The 22,782-nt window shown below is 35.7% G+C and overlaps 2 protein-coding genes across 2 annotated transcripts; both read left to right on the forward strand.

The window, feature by feature from the left end:
- Nucleotides 1–17,287: 17,287 nt before the first annotated feature.
- On the forward strand, nucleotides 17,288–19,566 carry LOC139898878 (putative pentatricopeptide repeat-containing protein At3g18840). Its single transcript, XM_071881705.1, has one exon. It carries the CDS (start codon nucleotides 17,317–17,319, stop codon nucleotides 19,348–19,350), a length of 2,034 nt encoding a protein of 677 aa, XP_071737806.1. The 5' UTR covers nucleotides 17,288–17,316; the 3' UTR covers nucleotides 19,351–19,566.
- A 559-nt stretch (nucleotides 19,567–20,125) lies between these two features.
- Nucleotides 20,126–22,781, forward strand: LOC139899240 (HVA22-like protein k). The gene is made up of 8 exons (XM_071882083.1): nucleotides 20,126–20,175; nucleotides 20,735–20,793; nucleotides 20,926–21,023; nucleotides 21,154–21,205; nucleotides 21,283–21,346; nucleotides 21,948–22,043; nucleotides 22,382–22,454; nucleotides 22,535–22,781. The coding sequence occupies exons 1-8, from the start codon at nucleotides 20,143–20,145 to the stop codon at nucleotides 22,696–22,698; spliced, it is 639 nt and encodes a 212-aa protein (XP_071738184.1). The 5' UTR covers nucleotides 20,126–20,142; the 3' UTR covers nucleotides 22,699–22,781.
- Nucleotide 22,782: the final 1 nt, after the last annotated feature.

Consider the following 22,782-nt stretch of genomic DNA (forward strand, 5'->3'; position numbering starts at 1 on the left):
ACTAGTTACATCAAAATATCAAAAACGAGCATACAAATCACATAAACAAACTAGACTCGAGCCATAGACACTAATTAACAACCTTATAACTTAAAAATCTCAAGAACACAAGAATTAGTGATTTTAGAAAGTTACCCAAAATTGATGAAATCGGTATGGAAACGAAGAGGAGATCACGAGGAGTTCAAATATGCAATTTGTTTTGATCGAATCCTTCTTGAACGAATTTGGATGATGGTTGAAGGTTTGAGGGTTTTGAGAGAAAAAGGTGAAGTATTATTTGGGAGGTGATAAAATGAATGGAGAGGAAAGAGTTGACTAGTTGACCTAGTCATCTCTTTCTCCATTTGGCAACTTTAGTCCCTCAACTTAGGAAACGGGTACGGGAATTACCTAAACGAGATAATTCAAACGCGTATTAACGAGATGTGTTATAAACATATAACGGATCTTAAATAGTTAAACGGAAAAGTAAATGGAAAAAGGCGGGATGTTACATTACCTACTCCTTAAAAGAAATTTCGTCCCGAAATTTAAGTAGGCGTAGTAGTCGTTGTTTCTTTCTCGAGATCTTGTGTTTCTGAATTCACAAATAGATGAGGATACTTCCTTCGCATTTGATCTTGTCTTTCCCAAGTAAACTCGGGTCCCCTTTTGGCGTTCCAACGGACTTTAACAATCGGGATTCGGCTTTGTTTCAATGTCTTGACGGAGGTGTCCACAATTTCAACCGGTTCCTCCACGAAATGAAGTTTGTCATCAATAGTAAGTTCTTCGAGAGGGATGACGATATCGGGTTCGGCAAGACACTTTTTCAAGTTAGATACATGGAAGGTAGGATGAACGGAGTTCAATTGAGGCGGGAGATCTAAACGATAAGCAACGGTTCCAATACGCTCCAAGATTTCGAAAGGACCAATATACCGCGGATTTAGCTTCCCGCGTTTCCCAAAACGGATTACACCTTTCCAAGGCGTGACTTTTAACATTACTCGGTCACCGACTTGAAATTCAAGATCGTTGCGTCGTTTGTCGGTATAGCTCTTTTGACGACTTCGGGCCGTCCTAAGCCTATCTCGGATTTGAACGATTTTCTCGGTGGTTTCGTGAATGAGTTCGGGTCCGGTGATTTGCACGTCGCCTACCTCGGCCCAACAAAGAGGTGAACGAGATTTGCGGCCATATAGCGCTTCAAAGGGTGCGGCTTTAATACTCGCGTGATAACTATTGTTGTAAGAGAACTCGGCGAGAGGTAAGTGCTTGTCCCAAGCTTTTCCGAAATCAACCACGCAAGCTCGTAACATGTCCTCTAAGGTTTGAATTGTTCGTTCGCTCTGTCCATCGGTTTGAGGATGATATGCGGTGCTCATGTCTAAACGCGTTCCCAACGCTTCTTGCAATGTACGCCAAAATCTAGAAACGAAACGGCCATCTCGGTCGGAGATAATCGATAAAGGTACACCGTGTCGGGCTACGACCTCCTTAATGTAAAGTTGCGCAAGTTTCTCCATTTTGTCCGTTTCTTTCATGGCAAGGAAGTGTGCGGATTTGGTGAGACGGTCAACAATAACCCAAATGGTATCATAACCGCCCGTCGTTTTTGGTAGCTTGGTGATAAAATCCATCGTTATCCTTTCCCACTTCCATTGTGGAATCTCGGGTTGTCGAAGTAGTCCGGACGGTCTTTGGTGTTCGGCTTTGACTTTGGAACATGTCAAACACTTGGAAACATAAGTAGCTACGTCCCTTTTGATGTTCGGCCACCAATATAGTTGTTTAAGGTCGTGGTACATCTTATTGGCACCGGGGTGAATCGAGTATCGTGACTTATGGGCTTCATCTAAAATAAGGCTTCGTAGGTCCCCATAACTAGGCACCCAAATTCTTCCGGCGAAATATCGGAGTCCGGTTTCTTTAACTTCGAATCGAGAGGTGAGGACGTTCAAGTGTTCGAGAGAGATGTTTTCATCCTTGAGAGCCTCATCTTGGGCTACCCGAATTTGGCTATTAAGGTTGGTATGAATGGTGATGTTTAAAGCTCGGACACGGAGAGGCACCGCTCTTTCTTTTCGACTTAAGGCATCGGCTACTACATTTGCCTTCCCGGGATGGTAACGAAGCTCGCAATCGTAATCGTTCAAAGTTTCAATCCACCGTCGTTGTCTCATGTTTAGTTGCTTTTGATCGAAAATGTGTTGAAGGCTTTTGTGATCGGTGAAGATAGTACTCTTGGTTCCATAAAGATAGTGTCTCCACATTTTAAGTGCAAAGACAACGGCTCCGAGTTCGAGATCATGTGTCGTATAGTTTCGTTCATGAATTTTGAGTTGTCGAGAAGCATAAGCAATGACTTTCGCTCGTTGCATCAATACACACCCAAAACCATGTTTTGAGGCATCGCAATATACAACGAAGTCATCATTGCCTTCGGGAAGTGACAAGATAGGAGCGGTGGTTAGCTTCGTTTTCAAGATTTGGAATGCGGATTCATGTTCGGTCGCCCAAATGAATTTCTTTCCCTTGTGAGTCAATGCGGTTAGAGGACGTGCAACCAAAGAGAAATTTTCGATGAATCTACGATAGTACCCGGCGAGACCCAAAAATTGACGAATGTGAGTAGGAGTAGTAGGAGTCTCCCATTTACTAATGGCTTCGATCTTTGTGGGATCGACTTTAATACCTTGGTCACTTACAACATGACCAAGAAATTGAACTTCCTTTAACCAAAATTCACACTTGGAGAATTTGGCATAGAGTTGTTCTTGTCTTAAAAGTTCAAGCACAAGTCGGAGATGATGTTCGTGCTCTTCTTCATTTTTAGAATAGATCAATATGTCATCGATGAACACAATAACGAATTTATCGAGATACGGTTTGCACACGCGGTTCATAAGATCCATGAACACCGCCGGTGCGTTAGTGAGACCAAATGGCATGACAAGGAATTCATAACTACCGTAACGAGTCCGGAAAGCGGTTTTGGAGACATCTTCCCCCTTAACCCTCAATTGATGATAACCCGAGCGGAGATCGATTTTCGAATATACACAAGACCCTTGTAGTTGATCAAAGAGGTCATCGATGCGAGGAAGAGGATATCGGTTCTTAACCGTCAATTTATTTAGTTCACGATAATCAATGCACATTCGTAGGGATCCGTCTTTCTTTTTAACAAATAAAATCGGAGCGCCCCAAGGTGAATGGCTAGGTTGGATAAAACCTCGATCAAGTAGTTCTTGGATTTGACTTTGCAATTCTTGCATTTCAGATGGAGCGAGTCTATATGGTGCACGTGCTACGGGTGCGGCTCCCGGAATAAGATCGATTTGGAATTCAACCGGTCGATGAGGCGGAAGACCCGGCAATTCGTCGGGAAATACATCGGAATAGTCACTAACAATTGGCACATCATCGATGTGCTTCTCATCGGACTCGACTTTCTTAACGTGGGCAAGGATCGCAAAACAACCCTTACGGAGTAGTTTTCTAACTTTAAGGCACGAAACGAGGTTGAGTCTGGTGCAACTCTTATCGCCATAAACAATCAAAGGATCACCATTCTCGATAGGAATTCGGATTGCGTTAAGATCACAAAGAATGTGAGATTTCGTTTTGACTAACCAATTCATACCGATTATTACATCAAAGCTTCCTAGTTCCATGGGTATCAAGTCAATTTCAAATTCCCTACCCAAAATGTTTAACGTACACCCCCGGTAATATGTGTCGGCACTTAATAGTTTTCCGTTAGCCACTTCAATGGTATAAGTGGTATCTAATGGAAGAGGTGGAGTGCTAAAAGAATGAGTCAAAGTCTTGGATACAAAGCATTTATCGGCACCCGAATCGAATAAGCAAGAGACATAAGAATTGTTGAGAAGAAACGTACCCGTGACTAGTTCAGTGTCATCCCGGGCTTCCTCGGTGTTTATGTTGAAAGCTCGACCGCGCGTATTGGGGTTATCTTTCCTCTTCGGGCATGCATTTCTATAATGGCCCGTTTGGCCACATTCATAACAAGTGCCCGTCCTTGGTGCATTGGGCCATTTTCGAGCGACGGGAGTGGCACTTTTACAATCGTTGGCCTTATGACCAATTCCTTGGCACCGGTGGCAAATTAACTTACTACATTCGCCAAAGTGATGTTTGTTGCATTTGTTGCAAAGAGGTAGGTTCCCGGCATAACCTTTCTTGCCGTCGGAGGTGTAAGGCTTCTTAGCAAAGTTGTTGTTGCTTGATTGGGAGGGTTCCCACTTTCTTTTGTTGCCGCCCGATTTATCCTCGGCTTTAGGTGCCGAAACTACGATTTCGTCAACCGTTTCAATTAGTTGGCGAGCCATGTTCATAGCGGCTTGATGAGTAGTGGGTTTGGATGACATCACCCCTTGTTTGATGCTTTTTGGAAGACCGAGCATGTAGAGCTCAATCCTTTGAGATTCGGGGTTAACAAGATTAGGACACATCAAGGATAGTTCGGCGAAGCGTTGATTATAAGCTTTAAGATCGTTTCCGACTGCTTTCAAAGCTCTTAGTTCTTCCTCAAGCTTTCGGGTTTCTTCGCGCGGAAAATATTCAACAATCATCTTTTCCTTTAGATCGGCCCAAGAGAGGGCATGAGCCTCATCGGTACCCACCGATTGAACATAGGTGTTCCACCATGTTAGAGCAATTCCGGAGAAAGTGTGAGTGGAGTATTTGACCCTGTCTTGGTCCCGACAACCGCTTATGCTAAAGACGGCTTCCGTTTGCTCAAACCATCGGGTGAGCACGACCGGTCCCCCGGTTCCATCAAAAGTGTGAGGTTTGCACCCCATGAAAGCTTTATAGGAGCATCCCTCGTTTGAGTTTCCGGCTCCATTGTTGTTGTTGTTGTTGTTGTTGTGGTTGTTATTATTATTGTTGTTGGATGAGTGACCGGCCATGGCCGCATCTACGGCGGTAGCTATCATCCGTTCGAGAGCTTGTTCGGGAGTTTCATTTCGGCGTACACGACGAGGAGCCATTGTTCCTTCAAGACACAAGAATATCATTGATTAGTATTCTCAATAATACTAACCGTGATATAGAATAAAGATAAAGAGAAGGGTTTTTTTTTTTTTTTTTTTTTTTTTTTTTTTTTTTTTTCGACTCGCCTTAAATTCTTTATGTCATAATGTCGGAACGTTCATACGAGTCACCGTAATATAATCCCGGAAATTATATTACCCTGATTCATATGTGCATTCGACATCATTTCATATAGTCAAGGTGGCGTGTCAATCAAATTAAACAACGTGAGATTAAGATGAACTAGGAGTAGATATGAGTAGAAACGTTCGAGTATAAATGCACAAGTAGTCAAGTAATTCCTACTTCAAGTCTATATGCCGGTTGTAGTCTAGACTCACCAATGTACCCTATGACTCGGGGTTGACACTAATGAACTCTAAATCCCTACAACCAACGCTCTGATACCATCTGTAGCGACCCGACCAAATCATGTTTGACGGCGCCGTCTACTTAGGTCCCGTTACGTGGTCATAAGTCTTTAAGACAAAGTTTGACCAAAATATGTCGCCTTCATTTCAAAATAAAGATTGTTCCCAAAGTTTACAAGAATTGTTCAACCAATAGTTAAGTTACAACGTTATAATACGAATGAAATCTAGGCGACACGGTTTAAAGTAAAGTCAAAAGACGCTCCATGAAATGCACATATACTCGACATCCAATGCAAGTATCAAATAATGAGCGGAAGCATGTATCATGTATCGTTCAAGGACCTGAGAAAAACATAGAAATCTGTCAACGAAAACGTTGGTGAAATCATAGGTTTAAGTAAGTAAGTACAAGTGAACCACAAGATTTGCATCAATGAAATAATAGTAATACATTCCAAAAGTTTGTTTCACGAGCACCCAATTATCAATGCTTAACATTCCTTCCATAGAACCCCATCACTTAGTGCTAGAACATACACTGTTTCTCGAAAATATATTTCATTCGTAAACGGTAGCGAACCGTTTAAATGAGGGTTTGTCAAACCCATATGGATCCATACAACATAAGTTCTCGCTTACACCCGGCAAGTGTAACTAATGATAATCGAATTGAGGATTTTGTTCTAAACTCGTATGTAGAATGTTTGTTTTCCTGTACTTGTGTTCACTTAGTAAAGAAATGTTTATGTTTTCTCATCCCAAATGTAAGTTCAAAAAGAGTAAAAGTGGGACTATGATCTCACCTTGAGTGCACGAGTAGTAAAGTACTTCACAAAATAACGTGTGCGAAGGATAGTGCTAGTCTTGACCTAAACAAATAGGTCGTATCAATAACGGTAAACACGATAGGTCAAAGATGTTCAATTAGTCCTATGGCTCGTTACGACTCAATAATGTAGCATGTGAGTCAAGTTGTCATGTTTCATGCAAGGTACAAGTATAAAAACATGTTAGAACGATTGCACAATTATTTGGTTAAGTTTGATTAAAAGTCAACTTGGTCGGGTCAAAGTCAACGGAAAAGTCAACTGGGTCGGGTTGGATATCCGACAATTTTTCTAAGTTATATAATCATATATGAGCATGTTGGCCAAGTTTCATGTTAATCGGAGGTCCGTAGCACAGCAAACATTTTCATGTCAAATGACCAAGTGAACAGCCAGTTTTAGCACAATGGGACGGCGTCCCAAATAGCTAGACGGCGTCCCAAATTGAAGAGTGGGACGGCGTCCTAATTGGCTAGACGGCGTCCCAAATTGAAGAGTGGGACGGCGTCTTGAGTTTCTGGACGGCGTCCCAAATGCCTTCCAGGCCCTGTTTGCTGAATTTCTCAATTGCACGAACCAAAACACAAACCAACACATTTTACAAACCGCAAACAATTAGAACATGTATTTTATATCATCGGAAAGCTCTTTCGACAAGGAACGCAACTAAGCACTTTTCATCAAGCAAAAACATCATATACTATAACCGAAATCCCGTCAAGCGATCAATAGAGGTTTATTTTCAAGTTTCAAGTTTATCAATTTTAATTTAAGTTTCGGGAATCCAATTTATACATATGATATGCCGTTTTGAAGGTAATTAAGCATACAACACAACCTAACACTTACAACTAACATTCCATGTCATTCAAATCATTAAAAGTCCATTTTAAGTTCATGAAACCTTAATCTAAATTCACCAAATTTCATAATCAAGTTTAGGAGGTTTCATTAATCAAACTATACATCATAATGAAGCTAGTAACACTAGAAACACAATTAAAACATGATCTCTTAGCATCAAACAACATATGAACACTCAAATTTCAAGATTAAGCATGTCATCTTTCAATATGAACTAGTTACATCAAAATATCAAAAACGAGCATACAAATCACATAAACAAACTAGACTCGAGCCATAGACACTAATTAACAACCTTATAACTTAAAAATCTCAAGAACACAAGAATTAGTGATTTTAGAAAGTTACCCAAAATTGATGAAATCGGTATGGAAACGAAGAGGAGATCACGAGGAGTTCAAATATGCAATTTGTTTTGATCGAATCCTTCTTGAACGAATTTGGATGATGGTTGAAGGTTTGAGGGTTTTGAGAGAAAAAGGTGAAGTATTATTTGGGAGGTGATAAAATGAATGGAGAGGAAAGAGTTGACTAGTTGACCTAGTCATCTCTTTCTCCATTTGGCAACTTTAGTCCCTCAACTTAGGAAACGGGTACGGGAATTACCTAAACGAGATAATTCAAACGCGTATTAACGAGATGTGTTATAAACATATAACGGATCTTAAATAGTTAAACGGAAAAGTAAATGGAAAAAGGCGGGATGTTACAGCAAGCCCGGAATGATTACGAGCATTTCAGGCAACGACGGCATGATAGATGGGACTATCATCAGCGTCAGATCATGAGCCGGCTTTCACCTCAGGATCACTAAGTTCCGACCCGACCCGCTTACTATCCTCCACACCAACCCGAGATGAGACCACCATTTACTCTCTACGACCCTAACCAGGCATACCAGAACACCTATCACCAACCATGGAACCCGGACGACAACATGAACTGGAACCCCTATCCAGATTGATATAGTTCCGTTGGTGATTTCTATGATTTTTATTATTTATTATTTCTATTTATTTATGTTTGAACACATTATATTTTGATACTTTTATGTAAGTTTAATATTTTTATTATGTTGTACTAATATTTCATATTTGATTTGAAAGTGGGATTTAAAGTCCCATTTCAAATTACCATGCATGTTTATATTTGTATGTATGTATATTTTCAATTGTACACAACAGGGTAAAACATCGCATTTTCAAAGACTGACATTAAGTTCAACAAAAGCTAGTACTTTTGACGACAAAACGAAAAACAAATGTGATGTAACAACAAGACGGAATGAACAAATGATGTGCACCATTTATCATTCAGCAAACAAACGCCAATATGTTTGGAAACTTTGGTAAAATTTAATCATTTTTCTACGCTAATCACCCTCAATAATTTAAATTGTTACTGATTTCTTGCAAATGAGGGCATTGCAAGATCTTAAGTGTGGGAAGGGGTTAAATTCTTTCGGATTTTTAAAATTTTAAATTTATACACTTGGTTACCATTAAAAATACTAGTAACGCAGTAGTTGTATTAGAATCTAGTGCTCTTTGATAATAAAGAACAGCCCTAGTCTTATATACTGACTACCCAATTCTAGTAAAAATTTTCAAAATTTTCAATTAAATGAACTCAAAATCATGTTTATACATATTTATGAACGATAAAACTAGGTGTTAACACCGAAAATATTGTTACCTCGGAAAGGACATAAATTGAGAAACAACCCAAAACGCTTGAATTCATTTAAGAATGGAATAGTGGAGAATAAAAAGACAAAGAAAAATTTAACTAAAATCCAAGTGTGGGAAAAATTTACCAACTCATTTAAAACATATGTCACATATTTTTGTAACAAATAATTGAAGATGCTTTTGCTTTAGACTAAACTAAACAGTTTTACCCGATTTACTGTAATATATTTGAAAGAAAGATGGATCTACACGATGAATCAATTTCATCATTAAAAGGAAGTAAAGTCTTCCGAAAAAGAAACGCGCTTCATGATTTAGGTCAGGAAGTTGTCGTCCAGACCAGCTGTAGGTTGACGAAAAACCTTGAAAAGTTATCTCTAAAATCAGTAGGAAATCCACGGACCTCAGCATCAAACAGGGTCGCCAAGTGGTCAGACTTATCCTAACCATGAGAGGATCTGTCTCGTAAAATGGAGAGGGCGCCGTGCAAATTAGCTTGATAAGACTAATGAATCAGATCCCCAGAAAGGATAATCTCCTTAAAAGATCAAAAATCAGCTTTTAAGACTGATATTACTCAATCCTTGAGATTGACTTTTAAAGATTGAGAATTACAAACTCATGGAATTCGATGATATCTAAACTCGAGCTTGAACGAGAAAATATTTTGATCAAAATTATAAACCGATTTGTTTTCTGAAAAACCCATTTTTAATGCTTTCATTACCATTGAACGTAAAATCCTAGGAATTCACCTGGAATTCATTAGGTCACCTGAGCCAAAGATTTTGCTTCCCCCCGCTTCCCCTGATAATGCTAAAAACGAACATATATTTCATAGAATTATCCCTCAAGAAAGACAAGCTTTTAGTTGCAATTGTTCTATTTACAAGTGATATTCGTTTAAATAATAAAAGGTGAAGACAAAAGACAGATTCGACGAATTGAAGACACAAATGACCAAAAAGCTCAAAAGTACAAAGTACAATCAAAGTGGTTCAAATTATTGGTGAGAAACGTCTCAAAATTACAAGAGTACAAGCCGTAAAATGCAAAATACAAGATATTAAATTGTACATAAGGACGTTCGAAAATCCGGAACCGGGACCAGAGTCAACTCTCAACGCTCGACGCAACGGACTAAAAATTATGAGTCAACTATGCACAAGAATATAATATAATATTTAAATAATTATATAAATTATTTATATATTATATATATTTAAAAATAACGTCGACAAGAAAGAAAACAAATCAATCTGAGCTGTCCCAGATGGCCATGCGATCGCATGGCCTGGAGGTGCATTTTCCATACGATCACATGGCAGTAGGTAGCAGGCCACATTTCTATAAATTCGCAGTTTTGGTTGATAAAAAAAATATATATCTTTTTCTTTTCTCTTATCCTATGTATCAAATATCACTCCAAGTATTAATATCAATTTGTAATTTTAATTTTAAGTTAGTGATAATAATAAGGTTAGGTTAGTCGAATGTCTTAAGGTTTTGCAAGTTGAAACTCTGTCCGTGTACCACTACGCTATTAATATCCACTGTAAGTTATGTTTAATTTTATTGTTAAATTAATGTCTCGTAACTAAGTTATTATTATGCTTATTTAAGACGAAGTAATCATGATGTTGGGCTAAAATATTAAGACGGGGTAAATGGGCTTTGTACCATAATTGGGGTTTGGACAAAAGAACGACACTTGTGAAAATTAGACTATGGGCTATTAATGGGCTTTATATTTGTTTAATTAAATGATAGTTTGTTAATTTAATATAAAGATTTACAATTGGACGTACCTATAAATAACCATATACACTCGATCGGACACGATGGGCGGGATATTTATAAGTACTAATAATCGTTCATTTAACCGGACACGGGAATGAATTAATAGTCTATGGACTTATTAAAACAGGGGTGAATTGTGTACAAGGACACTTGGCGTAATTGTTAACAAAGTATTAAAACCTTATTATAGTTTAAGTTCCCAATTAGTTGGAATATTTGACTTCGGATATAAGGATAATTTGACGAGGACACTCGCACTTTATATTTATGACTGATGGACTGTTATGGACAAAAACCAGACGGACATATTAAATAATCCAGGATAAAGGACAATTAACCCATGGAAATAAACTAAAATCAACACGTCAAACATCATGATTACGGAAGTTTAAATAAGCATAATTTCTTTATTTCATATTTAATTGCACTTTGAATTATCGCACTTTTATTTACTGTCATTGTATTTAATTGCACTTTTAATTATCGTACTCTTTAATTATTGTCATTTTATTTATCGCACTTTTATTTATCGCAATTTCATTATCTTTATTTATTTTACGCTTTAAATTAAGTTATTTTTAATATTTTACATTAGGTTTTAACTGCGACTTAAGTTTTAAAATCGACAAACCGGTCATTAAACGGTAAAACCCCCTTTTATAATAATAATACTACTTATATATATTTTTGTATTTTTACAATTATAAGTTAAAAATATAGCGTTAAACTTGGCGAGTTCCCTGTGGACGAACCGGACTTACTAAAAACTGCACTACTGTACGATTAGGTACACTGCCTATAAGTGTTGTAGCAAGGTTTAGGTATATCCATTCTATAAATAAATAAATAACTTGTGTAAAATTGTATCGTATTAAATAGTTTTTCGTAGTAAAAATATAACTATTTTGTATACACCTCTACGCACATCATCCCCCCGATTGGTTACTTCCCTCTTGATCCTACTATATATATATATATATATATATATATATATATATATATATATATATATATATATATATATATATATATATAGTGTTTTAATCAAGAGGGAATACACGTGCACGTACGCACGCGCGCACACACATAATCAAAATTTCAATTTTTTATTTTTTTTTTGTTGAAAAAATTTATCTTTTTAAGGTGTCTTAATATGTAAATAGAAGAAAACACAAAAATCGATGATGACTTCACTTCAACTCTAGTTGGAATACATTTACACATACATATACAATAACAGTCATCACAGAACTATAGAATAATAATAACATTCATCATGATAAATGTTATTACTCGAGCGTTTTCTGGTTAATATAATAACATTCATCACAAAGTGTATTTTTTTAAATGTTTATATTTTTACGTGATCTTGACATTCATAACTAACTTTTATTTAAAAAATATATATATAAAAAAATTAGCATAAAAAACTATTAAAGTGATTAGAGCTTAGACATGTCAAGAAGGGTGAGTATTTAGGTTAGGTAAAACGGACCATTTTTTGAATGGGTCGAAAGGATCTGGTCCGGATTGTGGTTCGAATCAACATGTAACTTTTATGTTCACTTATCGCTTCTTCTTATCCAGCTTTCGGACCACCAATGGTATTTTGATAGCAAGATGTGTAGATATTGAACCGTGCACAATTGTCCTTGATTCGGAAGGTGCAGATGGATGTTAGCGAGTAGAGGTAATTTGGTTTATTTTTTGTTCTTTTAATTTATTATTGTTGTTATTTTAATTATTGGTTGGTTATAATTTTTTATTTATTTATTTTTTTTTTTAAGTCAACTAATTAAACCACAGTTTAAAATAACCATTGGTTTAAAATAAAAAAAATTGACCCAAAAAGTAAAATAAAATAACCAACCAATAATTGAACATAACAACAATAATATTTTAAAAGAAAAAAGTTAAACCAAATTCCCTCTTCTGGTTCACGCCCATCTGTACCCTTTGAATCAAGCGCAAATGTTCACAGTACAATATCCACACATCTATTATCCTTAAACATTCCACACTATGTTATCCGGCTTTCGGACCACCAATGTATAACATAGTGTGGAAATTTTGGAACATAAACTATTTTAATAATACATGTATATTTAAGTAACGTACCTCCACTTTGGGGAGTCACGACATAAGACACACCGTGCTATGCAAGTTTCATTTGTTGTTTTGAAGGGAATGTTTGTAAGTTTGAATATAATCAAATTTGGGTGATTTGAGGGGAGATCCATGTATGCCTAAAGAACATATGTGGTCAGGAATAGGCTATTTTAAGGGAATTAAATTCGAGTTATAATTTTGTAGTCTGTTTTATGAGTTCTTATGATATAGATCATCACCAGGAAACACTTGATATTTGATGTATGTTTTTCACTCCATTTCAAACAGTATTGTTTTATTGATAAGAATTTCTAGGTCACTGCATAAAAAGAACAACCAAAAACTCTAGAACATCAAATTTTAGATTGTTAACGGTTCTGTATAAAAGTTATACAAGCAACCAAAACGTACATGACGATCCGTGGCCTATGATGTGTACATTTACATTACTTAATGTCAACAAGTTATTTGTTACGGAGTATCATATATGGTCTATAAACTGCTTATGACAGAACTTCTAAAGTGCATATATCATAATATACAAAGCGTTAAAGCTGCAATTTCTAGAGAGTGGTATTAGAAAAGAAAAGATAGAAAAGATAATATATGAAAACAAGAAGGCACGTTGTTAATATAGGCGAGTTAGGGTTTGTAGTTTAGTTATTAACTCATATTCATTTCCCTTGTAATCTCTCAAATTGGATATTCAAGAAGCATTTAGTATCACCGAGGCGTGTGCATCATCGTGTAATTTGCGGGATTATAGGAAGAAGCATAGACGTGTATCACTCAAGACTATGAAGAATTGGTCTAGAGAGATTTTGAAAGGGTTTGAACATCTCCATACTCATGAACCGTGTATTATTCATAGGGATTCTGTATATTCACTTAAAATCACATTTGAGAAACAATTAATATGTTTTCTGGTTAAGATTGGTGACTTGGGTTTAGTAGCAGTAGTAGGGAAGAGCCGAACCATGTTGCTCTTACATTATTGGGAAATGTACACCCGAGTATATGGCTCCGTAGTGGATATTTATTCATTTGGAATGTGTTTGCTTGAAATGGCCACGATGGAAATACTTACTGTACTGTGAATGTGACAATATTGCTTGAAATGGCCACGTTGTGGTCACTAGCGTGTGATTGTGCTGTGGAGATCAACAGTGAAGGGAATGATTGTACTTTGTAGTCCCTAACATATCTTGTGTATATACTTATATTTTTCACATTCATTGATTTTTGCGCATTTGGTTTACCCTTGATCAATTAGCTGTTAGATGATGTTGAAACAAAGTATTCCAATGGTTTGAAGTTAAATGAATAAATGCAATGATTTTTCTAAGAATTAATTAGGGCTTGTAAGAAGCTAGGCCTATATTTGCTTTCTTTCCTATTTCAACATCTTTTCATATACTTGCTAATCAAAATGCTGAATGTTTGAACTTTGAACCTTTGACTTGCATCTTAACGTATATTGACACCCTAGCCCCACAGACTGACAGACGCGTACACAACCCATAGCTAGGTATGTTCTTAATACAAGCCCATACACCACTTGAGATATAGTCCCACAGTTACAACCAAACACTTTTAGCCAAGATGACCGTTTTGTTATCTCTGCCTCATGAAATTTGTTCTTGATACAAGCTGATACACCACCCAAAACACATCCCACAAGTTGATGCGAAGTTTCCAGTTAAAATCTCAACATTAAAGATTCATCAAGTGCTATACTTAAAAGTAAAATACAAATTGGTAGTAGGATTTTCAAACAAATTACAGATTTGATAAATATGTCAACCGTTAAATGTTATACTACAGAATATGCTAATAAAGTAACTATAGATTACAATTTCTAAGCTTCTAACATTAACTGTTTTTTTTAATGGAGGAACACAAAGTAGGAGTTAAACCTTTTGCTAAAAAGGGGTAAGAAACATGGGAAAATATGAAATAAACTATAAAAAAAATTCACGCCATTACGGGCGTATTTTATGCATTTAAAATACAAATACGGACTCTTGGCCTTTTAGAGAGCATTTAAAATTAGCATAAACGAGCAGAGATGTCCGCGCGTTGTCGCGATAATTAGTTTACTCTATATTTTAAACACCGTATCGGTGGTTATCAGTGGTTCATAATTACGATATGAACATTGACGATTTGTACAAATATTTTATTAAATGATAAGTAAGAAAAAAAGTATATACACCTCAAAATAGTTTTTATAAAATAGGTTAATTAATAATAATAAAATAAAATAAAAACAAAAAAAATTATTAAAGAGGTTTAAAATGAAAAAAAAAAAAAATTAAAAACAAAAAAATTAGATGAAGAGTGACTTGGCCTTCCACATTTAGTATGTTTACATTTATTTAGTACGAAGTATATTTTATTTAGACAAAATTGCTGAAATAGTCCATGTGGTTTGTACCAAAATGCTGGTTTCGTCCCTATGCTTTTTTTTATGGATTTGGTCCCGGTGATTTGTAAAAGTTGCTGATTTAGTCCCTCTGACCGACGGCCGTCAAAAAACTCCGTTAACTCCAGTCATGTGCCAAACATGTGAGGGTATTTTCGTCTGTTTCTTTCGTTTATTGACAAAATTGCTAAAATCGTCCCTGTAGTTTGTACCAAAATTGCTTAAACGGTCCCTGTGATTTCTTCAACTCTTTCTTCCTCTTCTCTAAACCTTCTCCACCCAAAAATGATGAACCATAATATTGTGCATCAATTAATTCACAGCACCTTCAAAATAAATTGCATGTCCCTCAAATTAATTTGCATCATTTTTTATCTATCATTCAAGTTCATATTACATAAACCCATAAATCAATCTTCAATCTATCATCTAATTAAAACTAAAAAAACATATGCAAAACTAAATCCAAATTCATCACGTAATCAAACCAAGATTCAACACCAAATCATATGTAATCAAAAAAAAAAAAAAACATTCATTAACACATTTAAAAAATAATCTCATATTGAAAACAAATATTGAGGTTAACAAATCCACCCATCTATTCCATTCCATACATTAAAAAAAGAACACATTATAAAATTGAGAAACAAGATCCATTGTTTACATTATATCCTAACATGATTCTTTTACAACAGAAGAAAACATCGGCTAATTTGAATACATCTCAATTTAATTAATTGAACTCAAACTGAACTTCTGCTAATTTGTGAGAACTTCTCGAGAGGGACAGTAGAAAACATCACAAACAATAACAAATTCAATACATCTCAAATAAACTCCAACTCTTTTTCAAACCAGATCTACATAAATATTTTACTATCACTTTCGCTTTCAATTTTTCTTTATAACACCAACCTCACTTTATTTTCCAAACCAAAAGCAAACCTGAAACATGGGTAACACAGTTCGATTTTCGGCGGAGATGATTGGAAAAGACAGAATCAGATTTTCGATGGAGATACCACTAACCGGAACTCCCATCGTTAACGATAGTTCAATATTTAGAGTTTGATCTATGGTTCGATTTCTGCAACAGCGAGATTTAGGGATGAACTTGCGGTATTATAACCGGAATCAACTCTGAAAGATTGATGATTGGTCCCCGGGGGACGGTGGTGGTTACGGGTTTGGCGGTGGTGGTTATGGGTTTTGAAGATGGTTGGGTTACTTGCTTGATCTTTTAGGCTCTGTTCCAGAGTTTATTAATAAGAGAAATGAAATAAAGTGAAAGGGAATGAAAGGGAGGGGATTGGAATCTTTTTAATTTGGAAGGAAGTGTAGAAGGGAAAATTAGGCATAATAATCACTTCCCTTCCTTTCCCTTCATTCCAACACAAAACTCTGGAACACCAATTCGTTTTATTTTCCTTCCATCTCATTTCTTTTCTCTCCAAAATAAGACTCTGGAACAAAGCCTTAGGTTTGAGATCTGGATAGTAGATGAAAGAAAAAGGGTGAGAAAATGAGATACCACTACCGATCGTGTTATATAAGTGGGTTTCTTAAATTAGAGTAACAGCACCTCAAATGTTCTTTGTTTAATGGGTTTATTTTCATGTTTAATTGTTTATTAATGTTATTGATTGAATTAGGGAAAAAAAAATTAGATGAAAAGAAAGACAAGTAGAGCTATGGTTGTTGGGTTTTAATCTTTAAATACATACCAGGTTCTATTTTTATTTTTATTGAAGTGATTTGAATTTACTTAATGGATCTAGTGATTTTAACTTGGTTTTAGTTTTTAGGGTTTAAATGGTGTTGATTTGGGGAAGATGAATATATTCAAGTGATAAAATTAAAAGATAAAAGGAAAATAAATAATAAAAATGACGAATTTACCCTCATGTGAGTGGCATGTGACTAGAGTTAACGGACTTTTTTAACATCCGTCGGTCAGAGGGACGAAATCAGCACCATTTGCAAATCACGAGGATGAAATCCATCAAAAAAAATTACGAGGACTAAATCAGCATTTTGGTACAAACCACAGGGACTATTTCAGCAATTTTGTCTTTTATTTATTTATTAAATATAATAATATAATTATTTAATGTGATTAATGTGATATATGCCCGGGGTTTAGACCACTCCTTGTTATCTTCAAATGTCAATCACAAATGAGATTACTAATCGATGGTCTCAGATCTCATGGCTACGCTATTAAATCCGGTCAAAGTACTGCTGTGTTTGCATGCAATCAGCTTATACATTTATACTCCAAACATGGGCTAAATAAAGAAGCATGCAAACTGTTCGATGAAATGCCTGAACGAAATATTTTCACTTGGAATGCAATAATCTCAACCCATATAAAGTCCTATAACTTGGATCAAGCTGAAGTTCTGTTTGAAGCTGCCCCGTGTAAAGATTCAGTGACTTATAACTCGATGTTATCGGGGTATGCAAACAGTGATGGATATGAAACAAAGGCGGTTGATTTATTTATGCAGATGTATTCTGTAGGGGATGATGTGCAAATCGACGAATTTACTCTCACAAGAATGTGTAACTTGACAGCAAAGATGAAAGATTCGTGGTTTGGGAAACAGTTACATTCATTTATGGTGAAAACTGGGAATAATATAAGTGGGTTCGCAGTGAGTGCGTTGATCGATATGTATTCGAAAAGTGGGTGCTTTAATGAAGCTTATGAGGCCTTTAACAGCTGCGAACATGGGTCGGTGGATGTGGTGTCAAAAAACGCAGTTGTTGCTGCGTGTTGCAGAGAAGGAAAGTTAGATATGGCCTTAGAAATTTTCTCAAGCCAACAGGAGTTTAATGACGTGGTATCTTGGAATACAATAATCGCAGGTTACACTCAAAATGGGTATGATAAAGATGCCATTGAATTGGCTGTTTGTATGACAAAAAAAGGAGTTAGATGGAACGAACATACTTTTGCTAGCGTTTTTAGTTCTTGCTCGTCTTTAAAGAATTTAAAAATGGGAAAAGAACTACATGCTAAAGTCTTGAAGGAGATATCGAGCTTGAATCAGTTCATTAGTAGTGGAATCGTTGATGTGTATTCCAAATGTGGTAACATGACATATGCTGAATCGATCCATTCAACAATTGGAGTCGATAATCAGTTTTCAACCACTTCAATGATTGTAGGATACTCTTCACAACACAACATGTTACAAGCCCGAAAGATTTTTGATTCTTTAACGACAAAGAATTTGGTAGTGTGGTCCGCTATGTTTTCTGGCTATTTGAACTGCCATTGTTGTGAAAAAGTTTTCGAATTGTTTCACTTGTTCAAGGCTGAGGAAACAACGGCTAGTGATGGTTCGGTCCTTGCAACCGTACTTGGTGCGTGCGCGTTACAAGCTACTATTGATCCTGGAAAACAGATACATGGTTATATATTAAGAATGAGGATTTTTATAGATGGGAAATTAATCAGCGCGTTAATTGACATGTACTCGAAATGTGGAAACATAACGTATGCACTAAGATTCTTCGAACGGGTTAAGTTTAGAGATTTAGTGATATACAATATAATGATGGCTGGTTTTGCTCATCATGGTTATGAACATGAAGCATTTGAACTGTTTGATAAGATGGTAAAAAGTGGTTTTCGGCCTGATACAGTAACTTTCATTGCTATTTTGTCAGCTTGTCGTCACTGCGGGTTAGTTAAAAAGGGTGAAAGTTATTTCAAATTGATGACAGAAGAGTACGATGTAACACCTGAACTCGATCATTACGCGTGTATGATTGATCTTTATGGGAGAGCGAATGAACTTAATAGAGCAATGGAGTTTATGAAAAATATACCTGTTGAACTAGATGTGGTTATATTGGGAACAATTTTGAGTGCTTGTAAGCTGCATAGGAATGCTGACCTGGCACGAGAAGTAGAAGAAAAATTGTTGAGAATTGGTGGGGACAGTGGGACCCGGTATGTACAGCTGGCTAATGTTTATGCAGCAGAGGGTCAATGGAATGAGATGGGAAGAATAAGAAGAAAGATGAGAGGGAATGATGTTAGTAAACATGCTGGTTGTAGTTGGGTTCATGTAGGGAGTAAAGTTCATAGTTTTACATCTGGTGACACGTGTCTCTCAGAAGCTGAAGCAACTTATGGTATTTTAGATTTTTTGACCATGGAAATGAATGATAAAGAAGATATTCAATTGTGTTTTTAATGTTAGTGAAGTTTGTTGTGTTATTTAAGAGCATGGATTATGTTGTGTGGAGTTGAACTAGATGCTTGTTGATCAAAGAGGTTGCAGAATAGGCGGGTCAGTTGATGTGTCAAAATGAGTCATCTTTTGTACGGGAAGGGACAAAACAAATCGGATTGAGTTTTTCAAACACTTCATCCATTAATTAAATACTGTACATATTTATAGATAATATGGTAGTTGTATATATGTTACAGAAAATATATATAATCAACTTGTGACACTATTTTACTTGAATCTCTCTTAGTTACCAAAATAATTATATTCGTTGAATTCATTATACAACATATCACAAACCAACTCGGTTATAAAGTGCATCTGATATTCTATCTTCTAATGATATAAAAATTCGACCTGTATCATTTTTATGTACACATAAAAATTGCTATTGATGGTTTGGTAATTTAGCCAAACATCGTCAAAAAATAATGATAAAATTGACGAGGTTCAAAAACAAAATCTCACATTCATCGGCATTAAAAGATAAGAGTACCCTGCTCTCGTGAACTAGGCTTCGTAAATCGTAACTATGTAAACGCTCTCTACTCGGTACTCACTGATACATTGAGGGGCAAAGGACTGCTAATAACAATATGGCATGGAGATAAAAGAAAGTATAAGGGCCTTGAAGTAGATACATTATACTTTATGGACTATAATGTAAAAAGTTGGTTATCAAACAATAGGTTCCGACAACAAAATAAAAAGGAAACAACATCCCGTTTACAGAATTAGATCTCAATTGCGTTCGAGATGTCGATTTTAGGTTCAAATCTGCCAAGCGAGGTAATTAATCTCAATTCCTCTCAAACTAGGGTTTTATATCAAGGGTTTCGATACTGATAATGATTAATCTTTAATCTATAGGTGATTTCATATGTTATAATCTGATATATTTATTCAAACCTTTTATATTGTTTTGCTTTCAACATACCAACATGTTTGACTTTTGCTGGTCCATTAATTTGTTCTGATTTTTATCTAAAAAACCAGAAAAATCAATCAAAACTATAATAATTGAAACAGTAGATATTTATACAATTTTTTTAATGTGTTTTCCCCTGTATTGAGCTAAATTAAAATTCAATACACTCTAAAGTGCCTTTTGGTTATTGAAAAGGTAAACTGCTATGTGATGCTAATATTAGGCTAAAAGAATTGATTAATTACGAATACATGAACAGGGTGGGGGTAAAATTATGTATAGTTGTATACCCATAAGATCATTGATTGGTCAACCCATATATTGTGTGCCCTAAACATAACAAGCTGTAAAAGCTTGAAATACATAGAGTATAAATTTAGGTACTAGTTATGTAATGTATGTTTTAAATTGCTAATGCAGCTTGGTTTGAAGCTGCTACTAAGCCCACTCGGTTCCAACATTGTCTTAAAAACAGCATGGTAAGCTTTTAACACAGTCGTACAGATTGAATTACTTGAGTTGAGAACTTTGCTAGCGGCATTTATGCTGATAACAAAAAGATATTAACTTTGTAATTTTAACTGTAATTTAATGCGTGTTTTTGTCTGCAGTTGTTCTGTGGGAGTTGTTTTGCCTGTTTATTCTACTTATAAAGCGATTGAGTCGAAAAATAGAATCGATCAACAAAAGTGGCTTGTATATTGGGCAGGTTAGTGATAATGTGACCTAAAGTTTTACATAATGTCAGTAATATATAGACTTACTTGTTATTAGGTATTACATCAACTTTTATATACAATGTTCTCTTGTATATACTAATAATGAATTTTCGTTTGCAGCATATGGTACTTTTAGTGTTGCAGAAATGTTTACTGATAAACTTATATCATGGTATAATCTTTAATGGGATTTTGCTTTATCTTTTCATTCTTAATTTGATTGATATAAACCAATCAATGTTTTTTCAGGGTTCCGCTTTACTATCACGTAAAGTTTGCTTTTCTTGTCTGGCTTCAGCTTCCCACCACGAATGTAAGCAGGCATTTTTTTTGTAAATTAAAAGCGCCTAACTAAATTTTTAAACTGTAGTTTTAACTTGACGAGTCTATTACTTAGTTGTTAGTTATGCCTGTAACTCTATAAGTGACTATGACTAGAAGAGGCAGAATCTAGGGTCAGGGAATCAGTTCGAAATATGTAATTTTCTTGTACGAGTCAACTTGGATGTCCGGATGTTACCAAAGAAAAGAAAAAGATTATTCATGAATAAATAATAGTGTTCATATATGTTTACAAACTCCATATTACTACTATATGTCTATATAGTAATCCTTTAATATTAGTAAAGTATTTTAGGAATTGTATGCATCAAGAAACACCCTTTTGGCGACTTTCAGCCGTTTGACCCGTTTCCTTTGTAAACAATTTTTTTTTTTGTTTACCCTTTTGAGTTTTGACCCTTAGGGTAATGCATAACTCATACTCTTCTGTTCGTAACTAGGATTTTAAATTAATGTGTTCTCTACACTTCTTTATCTCTAATTGTCAGTTAATACAAGGGATATGAATTTCGAACTTGTAAAAATTACTATCGTGAGTCCTAATCATGTTCAGTTCTCGTGTTGTTTTGCAGGGTGCTAAACTCATATACATGAGTCACTTACGCCCTTTCCTTTTGAAGCATCAAGCTAACCTTGATATGATTGTGTCATTGTTATACAGCGAAACGGTAAAGTCCCTTTCCTCATTTTAATGCTTGAAACTCGGTGACTGCCATTTACATCATAAAACAAATATTGAGAACCGAATCTTCTTTATGGATTGGATTTTACAATTATAAAAATATTGAACTGCCACTTTACTTACACCTAAAGGAAGAACAAAGATAAGTTTTTACAACAAAGCTATCAGATCTGGCCTAGATGTATGCACAGATCCGGGCCTAGATGTATGTGCAGTTGTCGATATATAGATGCGTGTGTTTTATTTAAATTCTTCAGTTAAATTAAAGATCATAATCAATTGTCTGGTCAATATAATGTTTATCGCACAAATACTGTATTCCAGGGTAAATTCATTAGTGCCCACGAAGGAGAAATTCGATTCGTTAAGGCAGTTGGGAGGAAGATTCTGATGTCAGGTATAGAGCATGAATGTTATTATACATTCATATGCCAATCGAATTTACTTGTATATTTTTATCTTCTTTACTTGAATCAGCAAAGCAATTTGTCAACGATAGCAGTCAAACAGTCCCACCGGTCCCACCACCCGAGGGAAGAACAATCATAGTCCAAACAGAACAAGTAGAGAACTCTGAATCTAATGACAATAATGCTGCTGATGGTGATGAAGATGGTTATGTAACTGTCCCTGCAACTTAACATATGGTCAACAAAATCAGTCAAACCTGAATCTTTTATCAGCTTATGAATTCCATATGTAAATATTTATTGTCATTTACTTAT

Source organism: Rutidosis leptorrhynchoides, chromosome 1 (assembly GCF_046630445.1).
Source record: "Rutidosis leptorrhynchoides isolate AG116_Rl617_1_P2 chromosome 1, CSIRO_AGI_Rlap_v1, whole genome shotgun sequence".
In the NCBI taxonomy this organism is placed as follows: domain Eukaryota; kingdom Viridiplantae; phylum Streptophyta; class Magnoliopsida; order Asterales; family Asteraceae; genus Rutidosis; species Rutidosis leptorrhynchoides.

Coding starts and splice junctions, on each gene's coding strand:
- LOC139898878 (XM_071881705.1), top strand. CDS start 17,317: ATGAGATTACTAATCGATGGTCTCAGATCTCATGGCTACGCTATTAAA.
- LOC139899240 (XM_071882083.1), top strand. CDS start 20,143: ATGTCGATTTTAGGTTCAAATCTGCCAAGCGAG. Junction 21,206..21,282: donor ACTGATAAACTTATATCATG/GTATAATCTTTA, acceptor ATGTTTTTTCAG/GGTTCCGCTTTACTATCACG. Junction 22,455..22,534: donor GAGGAAGATTCTGATGTCAG/GTATAGAGCATG, acceptor TACTTGAATCAG/CAAAGCAATTTGTCAACGAT.